Genomic DNA, 24313 nt, shown 5'->3' on the forward strand with positions numbered 1-24313 from the left:
GCAACCACCACTTTGAAAAATTGATGGATCCACACCTGAGATGAAGAACATGTTATTTTCAGCACCTTTGGAGGTTTGCTATTAAAATATAGCTTGGCTTATGAGTATTTTAATAAATTTCCTTTGTGGAAAAATAGTCAGCAAGTGTTTATCAATTAAATGCTGCTCTATGGTGATCAATCTAATTAAAATTATATGTTAGATCTGCTCACATGTGAGCGGATCTAACATCTAATTCTAATTAGATTGTATGATGATTAATTGTATTTTGAAACTTTGGTGAATGACAAATTTTTGAAGTAATGATTATTATTCAACTTTAATATATTTTTTTTTACGTGTGTGTGTGAGTGGGTGCGTGTGTGCAAGGATATTTTTCCACGTTGCATTGTTCTTTCGGACTGAGAAGCTATATGCGGCACAACAGTTCAAAGTGGACGTTATCTTAATTTCAGTCGGGTTCAGTCATATTGTTGAAAATAGTAAGCAGGAATTATTTAAAAAAAAAAAAAAGATTTTGAATATGAATTTGATTAAAAAATATGTCATAGATTTTCAATTAGCCGAAAATTACAATTGTTAATTTTGGGTGGAAATGTTGAAAACTTTTCGTTAATTAGGTTAACCTGAATTGCGCAACCGTTGTCAACGATCTCGCCCGGAAATGTGCAGGTACGTGCTTTTTTGTTTAGTGAATACACAGACTTGACAGAGGCATTTCTTGAATGATTTCTACTCGCGAAAGTGTTTAACGTTGCCAAACCTAAACAGACGAAGGGTGCGTGCTGACAAAGATTTATTTCAACTACATTGGGAGGGGGAGAGGTTCGAGACTAAGTAGTTATATAATCAAAATGTGTACACCAGCGCAATGACACTTTCAGACTTTATTACAAAGGTTACATTTGTGGGGATAACCATGATGAGCATTTTAGAGTAATTCTGTTAACTTCCGTAACTTGCATAGTTACAAACTTCATATTAGATTGGGGTCACAGAACATCTCTACCTCTCGATTTCTAAGACAGGGTTACAAACCCTTGTTTCAACACCTCTCAAATGATATGCAAGAAATAAAAACCACCGTTACGTAACGTAAAACCTCTATTCAAGTTACTGTGATATATTTAAGATACGCTTGAATTGTAAAAGTTTGTTTTTCAAATCTGTTATACATGTAGAGCTCTTACATCTGCATTGAAAATCACAACATTTTGTTGTAGTGGTGATATGTCATTCACAACCTTAACATTAAATCTTACTAATGTCCCCAGGGGTCACATTTAAACTGATGAATATCAGCCAGCACGAATACATCAGACAATATATGTAGCAGTCACATTAATTGGCACCGATGAGTTTTATGATGTAAAAAATTACAATTTGTCCTATTGTCACCCATCACTGAGCTGCAGACCATATTTAATTGTTGGGCTATGATAAATGAGTTGACCGACAATTGGCAGATACTCTTCACACATTAGTAGAACAAGAACTTTTTTTTTTGTAAGAACAATAATCTTATTAATACTTATTGCTTTTTGTATCAAGAACGATGTAGATTTCTTTGGCCAATGATATCCTTTTGAATCCCATTAAATTGTCTTATCACAACCAGTGTAATCCATTCCAATTCTTATGTTTTCAGCATTATTTACATAATAAAACCCAACAATCTGTGTATTCTGACAGTTTTTTCTTTAAATGCAAGTTATTAGGGGAAATATATGTGTAAGACTCCAAAGTGCGATGGTCACTCCAAAGTGCGATGGTCACTGCAAAGTGCGATGGTCACTCCAAAGTGCAATGGTCACTGCAAAGTGCAATGGTCACGCCAAAGTGCAATGGTCTGCACCAAAGTGCGATGGTTTGTTAACATTACGGACGCCAAAGTGCAAAGTCTGATGGTGCGGGGTTCAGTAACGTTTGTGACGTCATTCTTAATGTCTTTCAAAATAATACAGTAGAAATGCAAAGTCAGTTTCCTTTTTTTTGTGCATGGATTTTGCACTGATATTTTGGTGAAACAACACACGGTTGGTACAGTCTGTACCAAAAAACTGTGTCGTTTACAAACCAACGGACTTCGGCGTGTCACTCCATCGCACTTTGGAGCATTAGTGTGTGCGTGTCATGTCACACCATCGCACTATGGCACATTCGTCTCCCACCATCGCACTTTGGCATGTCATACCATTGCACTTTGACGCATGAGTGTGGACCATCGCACTTTGGCGCGTCACACCATCGCGGTTTGGCACAGACCATCGCACTTTGGCGTGACCATTGCACTTTGGAGTACTACAATTACACGACACTTATTTCTATATACCTTAGGGTTGACAGTTGAGTTTCTTGTATCTTGATAATGAGATCAATCTCTCGCTATTACTAAATAGCATCTCATTATAACGACTTAGTTTCTCGTTATAACAAGTTAATATATTGTTATATATAGCAAGAAAAATATTCAGAATCTCCATATGACTTAGTATCCTATTGTAATGTCAGTTTGTTATCTCGTTATAATGAGAGATTTGGTTGCACATCGGTAGTTAATTTGTCATCCGATTTGGAGGGAAAAGAAATATCTAAGACACGCGACCCAATCATCTACCAATTTATCTGACTGTCTGTGGATTGCCATACGATGATTGGGAGACAGTTGAGGGGCTTTTCATCGATAGGTAGAACTGAAGAAATCATCTAATGATGTGGGGGGGGGGGGGGGGATTATACCGTGGGCTGACAAACACAGAAATGGTCAGTCATTAAAAAAGCGGCTAGATTTGGCAGCCGGTGATTGAAGACAATCTCTAGACTGTTGCCAGAAAAATCCAATTTAATTTAGCCTTAAAACCAGTGGGCTACAGGTCATTTTTAGAATTGTGACCTAGGCATTATGGTTCAGTAGTTGATTGAAAAAGTACAAAATAGGACATTCAGTGAATTGATTTAATTTTATATTACAGCAAAATGTTTTTATTCACAAATATAATTATCTTCAAGCATCTCTTAAAATCTGTTGTTTTGTTAGTAGCATAGTAATATGATTCTTTGAAATTTTAGGACTTATTTTAGCCATTTGTTGATAATATTTTTTTTTAAAAAACCACGTAGATTTTGTGATTGTTTTTGATGATCTGTAGTTGACCCTTCACATGGCAACAAGCAGTTCAAACACTATCCAACAATGGGCCTCTGTTGTAGATTCTTTCTCTTCACAATATGACTCTACAAGGTGAGTGCAATTAATCAAATCTAATTTTACAATTTATCATTTTTCTTGTTGTTTTTAAACAATGTATGCTGATTTGATTTGGATTGGATCCATAGGGACTCAAATATTCATTTTTATTTTTATTTTTGTTTTAGAATAACATATTTTCCTCTTGCAGATGGTCAGCTAACCAAATTCTTGGACCTCCAAAGGTTTTTCCTGACCATGGAGATATACCAGGAGCATGGGCCAGCAAGAGCTGTGACTCGGTAGAGTTTGTGGAGGTAATTTTCAACTTAGCACATCAGGTTCAGTCCTTATGGCAGGGTTCAAAGAAAACTTTTTGTCACCCACCGCAACGCGAAAATACCAGCGTCAGTGTGTCCGTCCCACTTAACATTGTGGACGCAACTTCTCTGAAACTGTTCAATGGATTTTGTTCAAATTTTGTAGCATTGTTAGTCACCATATGTAGTTGATCATATTGCGGCACCATTTTGATTTGACAAATTTTACAGGAGTTAAACTATGTCCAATGTTCATACTTGTAGATTGGATTTCAAGAGAAAGTAATACCATCAGCAATCAACATTTATGAGACATACCATGCAGGTGGGGTCAAAAGAGTCATGGCTAAAAACCCTAACGGCGCCTGGGTAGAACTGTATAAAGCAGACAGAATTAAGAAGATTTCATCCAGTCGGATATTTTCACCTGTATTATCAAGGGTATATTTATATTTCAGTTACAAATAAGACATTTGCTGAATTCATTGGCATCAATCAAAGTGTTTATGGCGTACAAATCATACCTCTGTTAAGCAGCATCATAAGACACTGTGTGTTGCTATATACGTTTGGCTCCTCCATTTTCATTTTTTTGCTTCAGCAATATTGCTTCACGTCGTAAAAAATTAATTGCAGGCCACACAAGAGCACAGTCTAGACTGTACTGCATTTCTTTCATTTCTGTGGAATTGATGTGAATGTATTTCTGAAAATATATCCAAAATCAACGTAATACATATTTAATTGGGGATAGAAGTTGTTGTTAATGTTAGTCTTCCAGAAATCTCTAGAAATAAATAAAGTGTAGTAAATGAAAAATGTAATAAACATTAGTGTTGTCATTTTGTACTGCATTTGTTTCAACTTCAATTTAATTCATTTATTACTTTGAATCTATTTATTCACTCATGAAATACAGAAAGGGTGTGCCGTGTTTTGTGAATTGAAGACTATTTTGTCGATTCACAACTAGCAATATATTTTTAAAAGTGATCTTGAGGTGATAAAGGAAGAAGTTGAGTCTAGACAAGTGAAAATTCCAAACATATGTACGTACAGTCTTTTGAAAATTGTTATCCTTCAGCGTAAAATTGTGTCTACTAAATGGTTTTGCTTACTATAGCAATCAAGTAATTAAAGTATGACTTTACAATTAACTCTTCAAGCTGAAGGGATGTACAAAATGCATATCATCAGTGTCCGATCTAAAAGAAATAAATAAAATGATTTCTTTCATCTGCTGCGGCCTGATATCTTTGACGCTTTCATCAAGTTGATATCCTAGTCTTTTGTTTATAAGGTTTTACATTATTTTGGATTTGGTATAGATATGATTAACTGGAGAAAAATTTTAAACACCAAATTTAAAGCATCTATCCTTCAAAGTGGCCTTTTATCTGAGAAATTCCAAGTCCTACATGGATGTGGTCAAGGAGACCCTGTTTCTCCATACATGGCGTCGGTGGCCAAGTGGTTATAAGGCCGTCAGACTCTCGACCGAAAGGTCGTGGGTTCGAGTCCTGGCCGCGGCAGGGCTGATGTTGTGTCCTTGGGAAAGGCACTTTACATGAATTTCCTCACTCCACCCAAGTGTAAAAGGGGTACCTGGCTATAGAAAGTGAAAGATATTGTTAGAATGTTAGTGCTCTAGCACTTGTAATGGCAGCTTGCACTGTATGCTTCCTAGGAGGCTGAGAAAGTTCTAGATTGATATAAGGTCTGCCGGGGTAATAATGTACATTGATTATTGTAAAGCGCTTTGAGCAGCATACGCTGGAAAAGGCGCTATATAAAACCAATCATTATTATTATTATTATTTTCTGTGGTGAAATTCTTGCAATTCTTATCAAACAAAACCATGATATAAATGGTAATATAGTGATTAATGATAAAGAACTCAAAAATGTCCCCTTATACTGATGACACCAGCCTTGCCCTTGACGGTTCCGCTAATTCTTTATATGCTGCCCTTGACACTTTGAAAATGAATGCAAAATTCTGGTTTAAAATTCAACAGTGCTATAACAAAAATTGTTTGGATAGGTTCCGGAAAAAATTCTGCAGAGGTCTTTCATCACTCCAGGTGGAAACTAGATTGGGGGGCAACACATTTTTCTCTATTAGGAATAAATTTCTCTGAGGACTTCGATGAGATTGTAGACATGAATTTTACCCCAAATCTCTGCAATGATTCTACAATGGAAATGGCGTGTTCTTAGGCCCATTGGACAAGTCACTGTTGCAAAAGCTCTAATAATCCCAAAACTTAATCATCTATTTATCTCATTACCAAACCCCAGTCAAGATATAGTTTTTAGTTTAACACAACAATGTTGTAGATTTAAATGGGGGTCAAACTGTGATAAAATCAAACGTGCAGTCGTCACACAGCATCAAACTTGTGGTGGTCTCAATATGGTAAATCTTAAAAAATTATACTTTCACTAAAATGTTCATGGATATAAAGGGTTGTCAAAGGTAGTCACTCTTGGTTAAGTATTTTTGAAAATAGTTACGGACATGATGTTGCTGATAAGCTGCTCAGTACAGGTAATGAGTATGTGTTGAACCATTTGAAATGTACTACAAACAATTTTTGGAAAGATGGTTTGGAGTCCTGGTTATTTGTTACTACAAATTGTTTTAATAAGGTCAAGCTTACACAATCTGAAATGTGTTTGTATTTTTGGAGAGGTACCTTTTACTCATAAATTTTTTTGTTATAAACTTCATAATACTGTATGCCAAAAAATATATTTTTACCTTTTTGAAATGTGGCAAAATGCCAAATTTACTTAGATTGATAAACTTTTAAAAAATCAATTATGATGTTAAAACATATTTCTGTTAAGAATTCAGCTGTTAATAAATTTGATTCTCTCTGGGAACATTGGAAAACTGTGCTGGAAGTATAAAGGCATTGTATGTATGTAATATAGTATACATGTCCTAAAGTCAGGACTGCATTTTATGTTGCTTTTTTTTTCTTCTTTTCCATGGCATGTAAAATTATCACAACTTTTTGAATTTATGTATGTGTGTGCAGAAATAAAGCATTTTTAAGAAAAAAAGGCTGATAAATACAATTTTCTTTGTAATTATTTATCAAATTACATCAAATCTGTTTTTTAGCTCACCTGAGCTGAAAACTCAAGTGAGCTTTCTGTTCACTTTTTGTTCATATGTCCATCCTTAAACTTTATACATTTTTGACTTCTTCCCCAGAACCATGGGACCAATTTCAACCAAACTTGGCACAAAGCAATGAAAGCATCCTTGGGTGAAGAGCTTTCACATTTGTTTAAATGAAGGGCCATGCCCCCTTCAAAGTTCAAAGGGGAGATAATCACGAAAATGCAAAAATTGGGTACAGTCATTTAAAAATCTTCTCAAGAACCACTGAGCCAGAAAAGTTGAAATTTACATGAAAACTTCCTGACATAGTGCAGATTCAAATTTTTTAAAATGGCCCCCAAGGGTAGAGTGGGATGGGGTCACAATAGGGGATCAAAGTTTTACTTGCAAATATATAGGACAAATCTTTAAATCTTCTCAAGAACTACTGGGTCAGAAAAGTTGAAATTTACATGAAAGCTTATAGAGCATATTCAAGTTTGTTCAAATCGTGGTCCTGGGGGATAGGGTGGGGCCACAATAGGAGGGGATTAAAGTTTTATATGCTGATATATAAAGGAAAAATCTTTAAAAATATCTCTTGAACTATTTAAGCTAGGGCTTTCATATTTTGTTGGTACATTCTTTTGGAAAGGCCTTTCACAAAGTCCAATGGTTTGTAATTTTGTGACCTTGACTTGAAAGTTTTACCTCCTTTTAATAAAAATGTGACCTATTCAATATGTCCTGAACTATTTACAGTAGATCTTGCATATTTCTTAATGCAAGACCTTTCATTTTATATCGTGTCCTTTTACCTTGTGACTTTGAACTCTTGAGTTTTACCTACTTTTTAGAAAATATAACCTACTGTATAGTAGAAAATTAACTCTTGGAGTTAATTTTCGCTATATTCACTGAAACAAAATTTCCGCGAATTTAACATTCAGAGAATTAATCTTTCGTATTGATAGGAAATTGGTTTCAGGATATTAAGATTTGTTTTTCCGCGAATTAAACCGACCGCAATTTGTTGCTAAATGAAAAAAAATATGATTTTTTTTCTGAACGTGATATTAACCTGCTATACAGTATATCCGGAACTATTTTAGGTAGGACTTTCATATTTTGTGTATAGATTCTTTATGGCAAGACATAGTGAACACAGGTGTTTGGTCTTTTGACCTTAGAGTTTGACCTACTTTAGAAAAAAAACTGACCTATTTTTAAATATCTCCTAGCTGAATTGTTTGAAGAAGGGCTTTCATATTTTGTATATAGATTCTTTATGGCAAGACCTTGTTATATTACTTTGGTGTTTGACCTTGTGACTTTGAACAATGACAGGGCCAAGATGGCTCAGGTGAGCAATGTAGCCCATGAACCTCTTCCCTAAACTACATCATAAGGAATTAAAGCAAGTTTTATTCATATTATATAATGTAAAGTAAGTTGGGACAGTTTATGCTCTATAATAAACCATTTTACTGCTTATAATGTGTAAAATGCCCCATTGTATTTTATATGATATAAAATGAGGAAAAGATACTTTGAGTTTCATTCTTTAATGATAAATTGGTTAAACATCTCCATGTCATGAGTCAGCATGGATGTAAAGTGCTTCATTGACACTTAGAGTATTCTCATATCAATAACATCTTATTGAACTTTACTTTTGTTTTAAAATATATCCTTTCTAATATTTATTTGGTTTCCAGGGTATCACTTTCAAAACTAACAAACTGAGGATTGAGATAGACTGCTCTGTTGCTAGGAGTTGGGTAGAACTTGATGCTGTAGAATTAGTGGGATTCACGCAGGAATCAGGTATGTGATAAAGTTGTGTATATGGCAGGGAAACAACTACCACATTCTCTTCATAAATTCATACACATCATCATATAGAATTTGTCTTCTGAAAAAAAAAAACTTTGATGTCTATATTTAACAGCAAAACTGTATTGTATCATTCATTTAGGCAGTAAATACTCTTATTGCAATAGAAATTACAGGTACAGGGGACTCTCAATGGTTCAAACTTCGATCTCTCAAAGTTCTTGATCTCTTGAAATGAAATCACGGTCCTGATTGTTTTCTCTATATAACTAAGCAAATTTACTCTTGATCTCTCGAACATTCAATTTCTTGAAGTGAAATTTGGGTCCCATAAAACACATTTCATTGTTTTTCACTCTGGATCCCTAGATCCTGTATACACCCTGTCACTCATGTATAGGGCTATCTCTGCTGTGTCAATTAGATGAATTTATAGGTAGCACATTGCATGTGTTTCCTTGTGGGGTGGATAGTTATAGTTTAATTGGTCAATTGAACCCTCCTACTGTGCTTTGTTTTCATTACAATTCGACTACAGCCAACTTTAAGAGTTATTTGGACATATGACAATGTAATGTTGAGAATAGAATTTAGAGACATGCCAAGGAATCATTGTTATTTATTAGAATGTGAGCTTTGCATATACTGACTGAAAATTGTGACGATTGTGCGGTGGATTGTACTATGTGTAATTAGTGATGGTGGAACATTGTTATGGATGAGAAATTTATCTCGTAAATGTACGTGCATCTATCTTGACATGTGAAAAAAATGAATACATAGACTTTTAAAAAATCTTTTTATCTATGCAAGATAAAGTTGTGTTTTGTTAAAATCATAAACCTAAAATATGAAGAACAATGTGTCAAAACAATGCGAGGATGTAAATATGCACTCCGGTTGCTACAGAATATGAACCATAAAGGTCGGACCTTTAATTTCCAGATTTGGCTCAAATTCCTATCTCTCATATTATCAAGGTCCCTTGAACTTCAAGTTATTGAGAGTCACCTGTACATGTTTTCATACCTTAATTACTTATGACTTTTTTGGTGTCTTAAACAGGTGCAAGTACTGGGAGAAACCAAACTGGTCACCCATCAGTGAACACGAGTTTGTGGGTGAGAGAGATTACCAACTATTCCTCACAGTACAACAACTCAGGGTATGGACAGACAGTCTGTTCAGATTAAATCTCAGTCTGATTAAAACCAGACCTTCAATCTCACTCCTCACAGTACAGCAACTCAGGGTATGGACAGACACTCTGTTCAGATTAAATCTCAGAGATTGAAAAATTAAAAGAATAAACAATCAGGGTGATCCCATATATTTCATAACATGTTAGTAAAATCAGAAAGAAACACTGTCGCAGAGTAAGAAACCAAAGTTGATAATGGGAGAATTTGTGTTTTAAAAGCAGTCATGTTTTTTATTCTTCTTAAAAAATAGTTGGTCTGCACGAACTGTGATCGGCCAGCCCAGAGTGTACCCTAGGTATGGAGATTTGCAAGGATCATGGGCAAGTGCAGCAAAAGATGCTCATCAATTTATTGAGGTACATATTACTTAATGTATTGTGTAAATATTTCACTGGTAGTGTCAATTATCTCCAAAGAAAATATTAAATATCTGAGTAAAAACTGTTAAATCAAGTATTATAAATTTCATGGTTTAAAAGTTTATTACACATGTATTATGGATGTTTTAGAGGGGTGGGTGGGGTGTGTGTTAGTGTATGAGAATAATAACGGCAATAGTACTAAGACAGGGGATAAAATAACAATTTATCCATTCACTACTGATTTCCTGAGAAGTATTCTTCTAACAATTGAAGAAATCTATCTTGGTTTTATTCATTCTTACAGGTGGCATTTGAAAAGAAATTGTACTTGAGAGAAATCAACATTTATGAAACTTACCATGCAGGTGGAGTCAAGAGGGTGTCAGCGAAGGACGTAGGAGGAAACTGGGTCACACTGTACGAGACTGACCACTGCCAGTGTATCGATTCAAGTCGAATTTTCTCACCACAGTTTAATGTAATTTTTAATCTCCTGCCCTTTTGAAAATAAGGCTAGTTTTCATTTTTTTAAAAATTGCATTTACTTTTAAAAGAGCAATTGAATATGTTGGAACATTTGCCTAAAGATTTCTAAGTCACTTATGATTTTGTTCATGCAGCAACCAAAATTCCCCGTGGATGAACTAAGAATTGACATTGACTGTACAGCAAGTGGCTCCTGGGTGGAAATTGATGCCATTAACATTGTGGGAACCACAAAGCCAGGTAGGAAATAGTCATAATATCAGGATTACCTTCAACCTTACATTTCCATAACAATCTTACATTGGAAATACGCAAAAGTACTTTCCTGTGGGGATCCGAGTGAGAATAGGTCCTCAGTACCCCTTGCTTGTCGGAAGAGGTGACTGAATGGGGGGGGGGGGGGGGGGTGGTCCATCAGATGAGACTGCAAAAACCAAGGCCCTGTGTCACAGCAGGTGTGTCACAATGAAGATCCCTCCCTGCTTAAAGGCTTTAAGTGCCGAGCATAGGCCTAAATTTTGCAGCCCTTCTCCGGCAATGAATATGAATGAAAAATTTTGGAGAGGGATGTTTAACAATATAAAATCAATCAAAAGTATGATGGTTGTTGCTATCATTGTGCTGACATTTATCAAGTTCTTTTGATACCAGTGGTATCATGTCTGTCCATCTGTCTGTAGACACAAGGTTAATGATGGCATCTTAGTCTATTCTCACCTTATCCTGGGATACCTAGCAGACTTGTTCACCCGTCTGTTTCTACCTTATCCTGGGATACCTAGCAGACTTGTTCACCCGTCTATTCTCACCTTATCCTGGGATACCTAGCAGACTTGTTCACTCGTCTGTTCTTACCTTATCCTGGGATACCTAGCAGACTTGTTCACCCGTCCTTTTTCATCTTATTGTGGGATACCTAACAGACTTGTTCACCTGTCTATTCTCACCTTATCCTGGGATACCTAGCAGACTTATTCACTCGTCTGTTCTTACCTTATCCTGGGATACCTAGCAGACTTGTTCACTCGTCTGTTCTTACCTTATCCTGGGATACCTAGCAGACTTGTTCACCCTTCTGATCTTACCTTATTCTGGGATACCTAGCAGGCTTGTTCACCTGTCTATTCTCACCTTATCCTGGGATACCTAGCAGACTTGTTCACCTGTCTGTTCTTACCTTATCCTGGGATACCTAGCAGACTTGTTCACTCGTCTGATCTTACCTTATCCTGGGATACCTAGCAGACTTGTTCACTCGTCTGATCTTACCTTATCCTGGGATACCTAGCAGACTTGTTCACCTGTCTGTTCTTACCTTATCCTGGGATACCTAGCAGACTTGTTCACCTGTCTGTTCTTACCTTATCCTGGGATACCTAGCAGACTTGTTCACCCTTCTGATCTTACCTTATCCTGGGATACCTAGCAGGCTTGTTCACCTGTCTGTTCTTACCTTATCCTGGGATACCTAGCAGACTTGTTCACTCGTCTGTTCTTACCTTATCCTGGGATACCTAGCAGACTTGTTCACCCTTCTGATCTTACCTTATTCTGGGATACCTAGCAGGCTTGTTCACCTGTCTATTCTCACCTTATCCTGGGATACCTAGCAGACTTGTTCACCTGTCTGTTCTTACCTTATCCTGGGATACCTAGCAGACTTGTTCACTCGTCTGATCTTACCTTATCCTGGGATACCTAGCAGACTTGTTCACTCGTCTGATCTTACCTTATCCTGGGATACCTAGCAGACTTGTTCACCTGTCTGTTCTTACCTTATCCTGGGATACCTAGCAGACTTGTTCACCTGTCTGTTCTTACCTTATCCTGGGATACCTAGCAGACTTGTTCACCCTTCTGATCTTACCTTATCCTGGGATACCTAGCAGGCTTGTTCACCTGTCTGTTCTTACCTTATCCTGGGATACCTAGCAGACTTGTTCACTCGTCTGTTCTTACCTTATCCTGGGATACCTAACAGACTTGTTCACCTGTCTGTTCTTACCTTATCCTGGGATACCTAGCAGACTTGTTCACCCTTCTGATCTTACCTTATTCTGGGATACCTAGCAGACTTGTTCACCCTTCTGATCTTACCTTATTCTGGGATACCTAGCAGACTTGTTCACCTGTCTGTTCTTACCTTATCAAGACAAAGGAAACTTATTCATATGGCACATCTCAAGGTGTTTCTTCCTCCTCATGGTCCAGATGATGCTTTTGAATTACATTTTGTGGTTCATTGACTCTTGATATAAAGACAGAATTGAAGTCTGTTTTTGCCTTATTTTAAGTGAACTTGCACAAGCTCCACATCTAATTATGCCTCATCTAATACATGGTTTGGGTGACTATATCTTAGCAACATCATGTTCTTAAGTGACTGTAACGAAATCGTACTGCACTTCCCGTAATATATCTCTAGAATAGTAGAGATCATTCTAGCATCTATGAAATGGCCTAATTCCCGTTTGAAAGCGATGTAAAATAATGAAATCGATGTACTTACATGTAATAATTACCGAGTTTCGTCCCGAAATTCCTCGTTCATTCTCAAGCGCCGAATTTTATCATATCCATCCAGTTATTATTACATACGCAGGTGATAATCTATGTCTACCACCTATGTTGATATTTATTTGTTTATCCAGGGATCTCGCTTCACACGCACAGATTCCCTTCATTACATATAAACAATACACAGTCAACATCCTTGTAAATGGCGGCTAACACTAACACGCCATGACGTCATACAATCGAGCCCGACGTCAATAAAAAGGCAAACGACAGTTGTAAAAGATCACTTCTGATATCGGCTCTGTACTGCTAACATCCCAAAGAGGAACAAGCATGGAACAGCCTCTTCAGTCCCGTTGGGTAAAAATATAATTATTTATAACTGAATAGAGGGAGCTGAATAAATTATAAGAGCTGAATTATAAAGTTGATAATCCTATTATATTGGATGAAATTAATGGTGAAGGCCTGAATGAGCGAAGGATGGGTATTTTTGTAGGGACGGATATTTTTGCATGGATATAAATGTTTGCATAGTTGGAAATAATTGATGTACAACAGTTGAAATTGATGATTTCACATTTAGATATATTTTGTTTATTAAAAATAATTATGTTTTCACAAATCCTGACTCGTTTTATCTTTTGCCTGGTGTACAGATTTGGAAAGACCCACGAGTAGAGTTTTACATAACATAAATACAACATCAAAAACTCAACATGACTTTGGTCAAGGGCAGTATTGAAAATTTGAAATCCGTTTTTATATTGTCAGGAGTAGAAAAAAGACCAAATTTACTCATACAGCATATCTCAGGATGTTTCATCTGTTTATTCATGTTTAGTCATAGTCCAAATATGCTTCAACCTACTTTAATAGATTTTATGGTTTTATTCTTCATCTAAGTCATGGTCTAAATGCTGCAACCTACCTAGATTTCATGATTTAATGGTACTGGTTAGGGATGGCATTGGGGTTTTTTCCCCCCTGTTTTTGTAATTTTATGATTTGGATGCAACATTCAATAGTGTAAGTGGGTTATAATTTGTGTGTGCCGGTGTCTGGTAAAAGACTTTATTATACATGTATATCCATCAATCTTTCGTTTTTTGATACTGTTTCACAGCGTGTGATCGGACTTTCTGGATCACCACACTGGGGTTTTCAGATTCCATATCAGTATCCTCTGAAACTGATGGCGTCACAATGCATCAACGCAACATGAAAAATATCAGTTGGGTCACAAACAAAACTGCTCACACAAAATACAATTTCACTGTATGTCTATCTTTTTGATAATTTGGATTACATTTAATATATTATAAATGTGGATTTAAAAATACTTATGGGGGTATATAATAAATTTATCATTACTACATTACCTTGATCCAAAGAGTTGGATCATGTCTCTTCGACAGGCACGGATCATCGGATCAAACGAGATACAACTCCTTTCGTTTGATCTGATGATTGGTGCCTATCAACTCAACATGATCCTACTCTTCGGATTAAGTCACTGTAATAATGATATATATTTCTAAATTTACTGAATGCAAATAAATCTTTTATCAGATATGCCATCTCTGTCATCCTGCCTGTCGCAGCTGGTGAACAAGAAGATGTTTAGTGATGTAGAAATCATTGTGGAAGGTCTCTCATTCCACGGACATAAGGCCATACTAGCACAAAGATCACCATTTTTCAGATCCGTTTTTGTTGAGGGAAAAATGCCAGAAACAGTAAGTTGATCACTGAGGAAAGGGGGGGGGGGTGTTATTGGTTTTATGTCATGCTTACCAATATGTGTAGAATCAGTACAAATGAATAGATCCTGGTGAACAGATCATGTACAACTTTTCCAGTTGTTTTAGCTGTCTTGAACATGTGAAGGAATTTTTATTTAGGAAAGGGGGTGTATTTTTGGGTACAAATTTTTGTAGTTAATATGTAAAATATATATGAACAATGTGTGTTCAGGGATTTAATACATGCATAAGGATATTCTTTGTAGATAATTTATTTTATGCAATTTTTTGCAATTGATTATCGGAGAACTTAGCAAAAAATATATAACTTCAGTAAGTTCAGTTAATTGAAGAAGGACAGAAATCTTATTCATGCATGAATTATACCTGGTGAAGCCATCTTGAACAACTCTACAGGCTCAACAACCAAGTGCTGTCCCACCAGCATTGCCTTCAGCCCCACCTTTAGATGAGGATACTCCCCCATCATATGAAAGTTTATTCGGTCTCCCGCCTGGTCCTACTGTAAAGCCGGCTCCGCCCACTCCGAATCAGTTGTATGGGGTGGGGAACAGTGGAAGTATGAAAGAAGCAGACCCAGTACAAGCACAATCAACGAAACTACCCGTATCAGCAGATCCAGTACAATCAACAAAACTATCAGCAATCTCTTGTTGTGTAAGTCAAAGAAATTAGCACAATTTACATTTAGACAATAGTGATGTTAAGTCTTTAAAGTAAACCATAGAATGTATCAATGTAGTTCATTTTTATATGTACCAAATGGATGTCACACTAAAAGTACAGTCACTGCTTAAGACCAATGTCCCATATGAAATATTCCAGGCGGACCACTATGACGGAATCCACTCTATTTTTTCCAATAGTAATTAATAAGAACCTTTAGGTGAATTACAAGCGGACATTAGACAGATTCTGGGTAGAATTTAGGCGGAAAATATGTAAATTGGTCCACATAAAGTTTCCGTCTAAAATTCTGCCTAAAAGTTTTGATGGAATTTAGGCAGAATATATGAATTAGTCCGCTTAAAGAATCTGTCTTAAAATTTCGCATACTGCCTCCTTATTAAAAATGAAATTCACAGACTCGCATAACAGTTAACAATCACTATCAGTTTATTACTGAGATTGAAATAAATGTAGAAGAAATAGAAATTTTATAATAAAACAGGTCTGCTTCAATGTCCTTAAACTCTGACAGAATTGTTTGAAAAATTATATTGATCAAAATCCTGTTCTCATTTGCAAAACTTTAGTTTGATTAAAATTTGGGTCATATTAATAAGATTTTAAACAAAAATCATTTATTATGAATGGAGATATGCCAAAAGAACATCTGAAGATAGAACATTTAAAAGTTTGATAATTTTTCTAGATTTGATATAGTTCAGTAATCTGCTTTACAGAGAATAAATAATAATAATAATAATAAAGCCTTTATTTATCCAGGATTACATATTTAGCGATAACGCTAGTTTTCAATATGGTCCTGCATATAACATACATACAGACAGATATTAGTAAAATAAACACAGATTAAAAGAAGTAGAATACATATAAACTTAAGAAATAATTATGAATGTAAGATAAATAGAATACAAAATGAAGCTTAAAAAGTATGGTGATAATCTCTAAGATAATTTCTCTTAAAACACGCAACACTCGTTGAGTTTCTTATATTTTGACTCAAGGCATTCCACACTGTGCTCCCTGAAATGCTGAAAGATCGTCTATAATATTCTGTTTTTGCCCTGGGTATATACAATATATTTGAATAAGAATTTCTAGTTTGCCTCTGACTGACTTCTGATACATATTTAAAAACATTTAAATAATCTGGCATTAAACCATGTAAAACTTTATACACTAAAATGACTTTTCTATAGACAAAGTAATCTGATAGAGGCAACCAGTTAAGTTCTGTAAACATGACATTAGATGGTGTTTCAAAATTTCTGATGTTAAGAATTACCCTTGCAGCTCGTTTTTGCAATATAAAAAGCTTATTCACATTTTCAGCATTTCTTGGATTGCTCCATATAGTACAACAATATGTAAAATGTGGAAAAATCATAGTATTAAAAATCTTCAGCAGCGCATCGTTTGACATAAAATATCTTATTTTTCTTAAAATGCCAATTCTCTTGGAAATCTTGTTCATAAGTGATTCTATATGACTTTTCCAGGACAAAGTTTCATCAATAATAATACCAAGTAATTTTGACTCCTGAACACATTCTATGACATGGTTATTTATCACTAAATTTAATTTTCGATTCTTTGATAATTTTTGTGCCGATCCAATAAGCGTACATTGAGTTTTAGACAGGTTTAAGCTTAATTTATTTTCCTTAATCCACATTATACTGCGCTGAAGATCTTCACACATCTTTGACTCAATATTTTCCACTGACTTATCTGAAACTTGAAAAAGTTTAAGTTTAATATTCCTTCTAAGAGACTTATATTGGTTAAACAATGAATTACGCCCTAGAGGAAGCAGGATCCGCTTGAAGACTTAAGAGTACTCCATCTATCATTAGACAGAATCTTACAGTCCACTTAATGTCCGTCTGAAGTTCATTACTGCCTTAGGCGAATTCCACCTGGAATCTGCCTGAATTCCAGGCGGTTTACACCTGATGATTTCATACGAGAATTTGCACATTACAGTTTTAGATGTAAGTGATTGGTTTTGTGGGTTTATGACGATGATGACAATGATGTATACAGTGAGGTACCTGATAATTTCTACATAAACAGAAGGTCATCTGCATAGACAGAAGGTCATCTGCATAAACAATAAACAGAAGGTCATCTGCATAGACAGAAGGTCATCTGCATAGGCAGAAGGTCATCTGCATAAACAGAAGGTCATCTGCATAAACAGAAGGTCATCTGCATAGGCAGAAGGTCATCTGCATAGACAGAAGGTCACAATGGACTTAGCATGTAGATACTCTAGAGACAGGTCACATCATTTTTCTCGATTGTTTTGACACTTCACAGGTAACTTTGTTATCAAAAGAGGAAGAACCTTATTGATTTTGTTGTCCAAAGGTCAAGGTCACTATGGGACTTCATTGAAGAAACTTACACTGATGGCTTACACTGTGAGAGAATGTCCCACTTTGCAAAGTTCTTGATGTTATTTTTAATAAATTTTCGTGTTTACCTTCAATTTTTTTTTGTAGAAATACTCAAGTCATTCGTGTGTGTTTAAATCTATATTTGGAACACATTGTCAATCTATCATTATATACAAGGATACATGGTACAGAATAAACCAATAGAAAGAATCAAAATAGTTTTAAAAGTGATATTAAATCTGACCTTGAATATGAATATTTCTGTTAATTTGATAGTTACATACATGTATCTTTATTTTCATTGGCAAATAGAATGTAATTTCAATTTTATTTCTGTTTAATGCATAGAGAGAATGTTATTGAAATAGCCACATTGCATTTGTAAAATAAGTAGCCCCATCCCTCTCCCCAAATGCTTGATCAGCGTTAGGATCAAATAAGTGGATATGTATCCAGTTTTTAACAACATACTCTTTGATAAATTGTTTATTCAAAGCCTTTTTAGGTGTAATTGACTAGAACAGAATCATCAACACAATAATGAAATCTTTTGTTAAGAGAGCAACTGTTTATTCCAAATATAACAGCATTACCAACACACAATGACACAGGATATCTGGCTTATAGAGATTTTCATGGAATATAAAGCATGTGTAATATGAATTTTGTATTCTAAAAATATTGTTGCATTATGGGTAAACATTGACAGAATAAAGATCTGCTGTGTGACATATGGTCAAAATCTTTTGATTACATACAGGTTTCGTAAAAAAGAAAAGCATTGCATTGATTTTTTTTATTTGTCACAGAATCCACTTCTACTTGACAATGTTACACCGGATGTATTTGGGGTCATCCTTCATTTTATCTACACGGAGGAGATTCCTGATGTTATACTTGTTGCCGACTTTCCTGTAGGAATTGACACAATGTGTGTCGTCAGATCCGCTCGAGGTTTCAGCATCATTTTTTGTGTTCATACAATTCTAAATAGAAGTGGAATACATGTGTGTGTGTGTGTGTGTATACAGTCAAACTTTGTTATCTCGACTTTGATGGGACTGAGAGAAAACTTAAAGATATCCGAGGATTCGAGATATCAAGGGTAAAATATTTAAAGAATAAGTGTTTGGGACTTTCAAATATATAGGTGTTTGAGATAACGAAGTTCAACTCGGTGTGTGTGTGTGTATATATATATATATCCAAATGTGAAAAATTGCCTCAGTGTCCGGTAATCAATAGGTAAAATATTAAATAAAATATGACAACACGTTGTAAAACGTAAGCGCTTTCATTTTTAAAAAATCTTCAGACGTTTTACATTATGAAAACAAATTATGTTGTTATGACTATAACAATATAATGACGTCACAATACAGAGGGAGTCATTTGGAGCGTATTGTTGTGACATAATACAAAGAATTTACATTAACCTATTAAGCGTAGGTCTAAATGAGCAAATGAAATATTTTTCTTTTTCTCTCCTTTCCACTAAATTGTCTGTGAAAAGTTGTATATTTATAAAATTTAAGCAATCGATAAAGGTGATGTTTTTTTAACAATATCGGATAGTACCCGAATCAGATGCACGGACTTTTTCATGGTTAGTGAACACATGTTGTTTATAGAAGTGTTCGTACGCACGAGTTTTACTGGCCAATACTGTTTGGAGTAAGAAGTGTAAAAGGTTTGTTTGGACACTATTCGTTAAGGACAGCACTTCAGTTTTGACAAAATCTACCCTTCTGTCATGCCATGACTCAGCAAAAACCAACGTAATAATGCTGTTGGGATGCTTCAAGCTGGAATGGCACAAAATGCCATAGCAAGACACTTTGGAGTTCATCGGAACACCATCCAGTCATTATGGAGACGTTTCCAACAATCTGGTAACATTCGGGATCGACCACACTCTGGGCGTCCTCGTGTGATGTCACTTCGACAGGACAACCACATTAGACTTGTGCACCTGAGAAATCGTTTCCAGACAGCAAGTTTTGACTGCTCGTAGCATTCCTGGACTTCGACCAATCAGTCCAAGAACCATGCGTAATCGTCTGCGCGAGCACAACATCAGACCAAGACATCCAGCGGTGCGCCCAATACTGCTTCAACTTCATCGTATCGCTAGACTAGCGTGGTGCAGACGACATCTGCGATTCAGAATACAGGACTGGGCCAATATTCTGTTCACTGATGAATCCAGATTTCATTTGGATAGCAGTGATGGCCGTTGTAGAGTGAATCGTCGCGTTGGGGAGCGGTACCAGGACGCTTGTGTTGTGCAACGTCAACAATTCGGTGGAGGTAGCGTTATGGTGTGGGGTGGAATAACAGCAAGTGGAATGACCCCTCTACAAATTGTCAATGGAAATCTCACCGGCGTACGCTATCGAGACAAAATTATTCAGCGACATGTGATACCCTTCATACAGAGACAGCAAAATCACACCACCCTGTAGCAAGACAACTCAAGGCCACATGTTGCACGTGTAGTCAGGGACTTTTTTGTTCAACAGAATGTCGATGTCTTGCCTTTGCCAGCTGTTTCCCCCAATTTATCGCCGATCGAGCACGTCTTGGATGAAATGGAACGACGTCTATGCCGTTTACCAAATTGATTTAGGCCAGGTTTTAACCAACATCTGGAACAACATCCCTTAAACATTTTTGAACACTTTAGTGGCATCAATGAGGCGCCGTTGTCAAGCATGCGTGAATGCAAATGGTGGTCACACGCGTTATTAACTTTGTTAATTCAAGTTCGAATACCAGTGTCTTTTGAGTGTGCTGAAATTGACGTTATTCGACGTTAACATTAATGGATTATGAAATGTTGTAACGAATACATTTGTTAACAGTATTGCAAAAAATAAAATTTGTTCATTGTTATTTTTTTAAATTATTTGTTCATATATTATATAATGCAGTTTTGGCACTTTTTGATATCATTTTACAATCACTGTGTACATGTGTAACTAAGCAATATTCATATACTCCTGAAGAATTGAAGAAACTATATATAGATACATGTATATATCTGCAAAATTAATGAATTTTGGTTTTAACTAGGTGTTAAATATTTGTTTCCACTTAAGATATAAAAGCAGTAGATGTTTTTGGTATAAATAGCTTGGTTAATGCCACCTTGTAACCTTATCTAAGATTTGATTGAGAGAGGTGGGTGTGGTAGAATTTCGTAAAGGAATATACATCTATATTAAAAAAAAGTCCTGCCTTACTGTGGGGCATAATGACATGAAAATGAGTTTTCATTTATGCCTTGTTCAGCATTGAACTGCTGTGTTTTTCAGCTGCTGCTGAGTTTGGTTTGCCTGGCCTGAGAGCTGCGTGTGAGCGAAAACTTTGTACAGAAAATTCTCTGTCCTCAGACAACGTTTTAGAGGCTTTCTTAGAGTCCACAAAACAACCAGTTCTCGGTAGGTAGATCAAAAGGGAAATTTTCAGTCCAGTTTTAAGCACGATGTTTACACTAGTTCTACAGAAGTATTTGATATTCACGGAGTCATGATTTTGCAGATTATCAGTTTTGGTTTGGTCCGTGGATATGAAACTTCACTGAGTTGTATCTGGCTTACATTGAAAAAGCTTACACACTTTAAGTCCGCTGGTTTGAAATTACACAGATTTTTTGTGACAGCAGACTTGGTGGAAATAAGTACCGCATGTTAAAAAATACATTTACAGTATATTGATTACTATTTGTACTCATTTGAGCAGGATTTATATATTGGTGCAATTGCTAGAGTGCTGCTAATGATCAGCATCAAGATATAAACATTTCATAGGAAGACCCCATATTCATAAACGCTTATTCATGATTGCTCCAAATTGCCCCAGACTTGCAACTGCACTTAATTTTAAATATGCCAATATTATTAGACATTCAGTTTTATATGTCAATTTTATTACTTCAACAAAATTTCTAGGTCACAGTGGAAATTTCACGTGACAATATTAATGCAGAGGTAAGGAAAAGTTATCCTTTTTCACAAAAACATGCTTGTTACATAACTCTAAAACATGGTCAACTACTTCAAATCAATGTCCAGTCTATGATTTTATTTGGAAGGGAATATTGGTCAAGGTCACAGAGAGAAAAGGTTAAATACTAGTACATAGTTGTCCTAGTGTGGACTGTCCCGAGGTGGGAGGATTTATTTTGTTAGGACAGCTCTTAAATACTGTATATATGAAACTAACATCATATACTAGTAACACCGACTTGAAATGTTTGTAATACTGATTGCCTACTTTGCTTTTGCTATTGAATGCTAATTTAGTTGCTGCACTGTAGATCTTTTTGATATTTCAGATTTCATTTGCAAGATGGCCTGGTACTGCATGCTTAACAACAGAGAATCCATTAAAAATCAAGCCAAATTTAAAAGTCTTCCTCGGGATGTACAAAAACAGTTATTTAATCAACCGACTTGTCAAAACTTAGTTCCTGAGATGGAAAAGTCGGCCGGACAGAAAACCTATCCTTCAGATGTCTGCTGTCTGCAGTGAATGAACCTCCACAGGATTTAATATTTAGTTCTTTGAACTCTGTCACCGAGAAGTTTGAAATATCAGAATGTCTGCACCACTATTTTTTTCAGATTTAGTGATTAATTCCTTTTTCTTGGGTGTGGCATCTGTAACCTGATTTATTATGTCTCCCCTCTTTCAGGGGGAGACATATTCTTTTTGTACTCTCCTTCCATCTGTTCGTCCATCCGTCTGTCACAAAATCTTATGAATGGATCTCTTCCTATATGGGTTATTGGATAGACTTGAAACTGTGTACAATATAATATTGTAGGGACAGGAGGATCCAATTATTTTCCTAAAAGTTATGGTGGATCTAAGATGGGTGGAGGATGTAAAATAGTGGATCTAAGAGGGATGGAGGATGTGAAATAGCTTGTGAATGCTTCTACTCCTATATGGCTTATGGGATATATAGACTTGAGACTTTGTACAATGCTTCATCGCCATTTGTATATGTGCAAATTTGTGGGACGGGAGGATCCAATTCGTAAAAGTTATGGTGGATCTAAGAGGGGTGGATGATGTAAAATAGCTGATTTTACTACAATATTGACATTAATTACTGTTCTTTCATATTCTTATTCATGTATTGTGTAACTCAGAAAGTTGTGTTGTATAAATATTATCAATGTGTATATATGGGCAAAATTAATTTACCCACAATGGAAAACCCCCTAAGAATATCGGTGACTTGAAGTTATTCCCCTTTTTACTCTAAAACATTGACACACATTCTGAAAAAATAATAATGTTTTAAAATGGGATAACTTTGTGGAACCATCAGACATATCAGCTGTGTTCTTCTGTATGAGAGGTTGTGAAAGGTAATTTAATTTCAATACCATGCAATAGGTAGCATATTGTAATGCATTATAGTAATGTTCAAGGTGATACAGTGCACATATTTGTTGGTGGTCAAGAAATTTAAAACCAGTCAAAATGTTACTCAGTATTGTTGTACAAGGACATTGTTTTATTTACCTGTCAAGATGAAAGATCATTAACATGTATTATAATGTATTTTTGTTTGATATATTAGAAAACCATGAAGAAGCTCATATTGTCCTCTATATTGGGTGGTGACCAAAAGAATTGTCATGACCTTGAATCAAGATAATTTACATAAGGTCACTCTTCTAGTCATGCCTATTGTAAAGAGATTTAGAGTCATATTGGACAATCATTGTTTATGACAAGTATTTCATGATGCAGAACCAAGGCCATTGAAATTAAAGCCAAGTCCTGTATGCATTAACATTTTCAAGAATATAAACTTATAATGCTGGAATTTAAGAAATCCGCACCCAACACAAAAATTTTATAATTTTTGCATTATTCGTTTTTAAGAGGAGATTAGTTTTTAAAGTCATTTGGAAAAGGTATAGGGCACAAAGAAATATGAACTTAGATCTTAACTTTGCTTGTTATTTTTGTCTTGAATTGTTGCATTTTTTTATGTAAAGGAATGATTGAGTCCACCTATCTCGCAGAAAGGTGTTTTAAAAATGGTCTTGGTATATTAACACAAGGCCTAATGTGTAGACTTTTTAGTGTCTATCAGAAGATACAGGTCTCATTTATTTTCTGATTTATTTTCATGACAATCCATTGTCTAACATTGTTCTGGCAACACCAATATTTTCACTGTGATATTTTAACAAATGCTCAGGCACCTATAACTTTTTATTGTTGTACATGCAATATGTAGTTATTGATATTAATATGAAAATTAAAAATGTAACAAAATTGGTTTTATGGTTATATTTTCAAAAGCCTACCATGAAAAAAAAAAATGGTTTGGTTGGAGGAGCAACAGTTCTTTATGTACGAGATCTACCCTGACATAGGACATTGGTATATGTTCTTGTCAAAT

The 24313-nt window shown here is 35.5% G+C and overlaps 1 protein-coding gene across 4 annotated transcripts; it reads left to right on the forward strand.

The window, feature by feature from the left end:
- The first annotated feature begins 543 nt into the window (after positions 1-543).
- On the forward strand, positions 544-24186 carry LOC125669622 (uncharacterized). 4 transcript variants are annotated; one of them, XM_056163580.1, is made up of 14 exons: positions 544-672; positions 3150-3241; positions 3399-3504; positions 3772-3948; positions 8341-8449; positions 9524-9623; positions 9911-10016; positions 10327-10500; positions 10643-10748; positions 14598-14764; positions 15188-15448; positions 18690-18834; positions 21198-21323; positions 22712-24186. In XM_056163580.1, exons 2-14 carry the CDS (start codon positions 3162-3164, stop codon positions 22810-22812), a joined length of 1758 nt encoding a protein of 585 aa, XP_056019555.1. In that variant the 5' UTR covers positions 544-672; positions 3150-3161; the 3' UTR covers positions 22813-24186. The 4 variants fall into 4 exon arrangements, with proteins under 4 accessions (XP_056019555.1, XP_048760251.2, XP_048760249.2 ...); XM_048904294.2 differs by having other exon boundaries at positions 546-672; positions 22220-24186; XM_048904292.2 differs by having other exon boundaries at positions 661-825; positions 22220-24186.
- The last annotated feature ends 127 nt before the right edge of the window (positions 24187-24313 follow it).

The sequence above is a fragment of the Ostrea edulis genome, chromosome 4 (genome assembly GCF_947568905.1).
Source record: "Ostrea edulis chromosome 4, xbOstEdul1.1, whole genome shotgun sequence".
NCBI classification, from domain to species: Eukaryota; Metazoa; Mollusca; class Bivalvia; order Ostreida; family Ostreidae; genus Ostrea; species Ostrea edulis.

What these genes read in the sequence shown, in the direction of transcription:
- LOC125669622 (XM_048904294.2), top strand. Translation starts at nt 3,162, where the DNA reads ATGGCAACAAGCAGTTCAAACACTATCCAACAATGGGCCTCTGTTGTA. An exon ending in TCACAATATGACTCTACAAG is followed by an intron (nt 3,242 to 3,398) that starts GTGAGTGCAATT and finishes TTCCTCTTGCAG; the next exon opens with ATGGTCAGCTAACCAAATTC. An exon ending in TTTCACCTGTATTATCAAGG is followed by an intron (nt 3,949 to 8,340) that starts GTATATTTATAT and finishes TTTGGTTTCCAG; the next exon opens with GGTATCACTTTCAAAACTAA.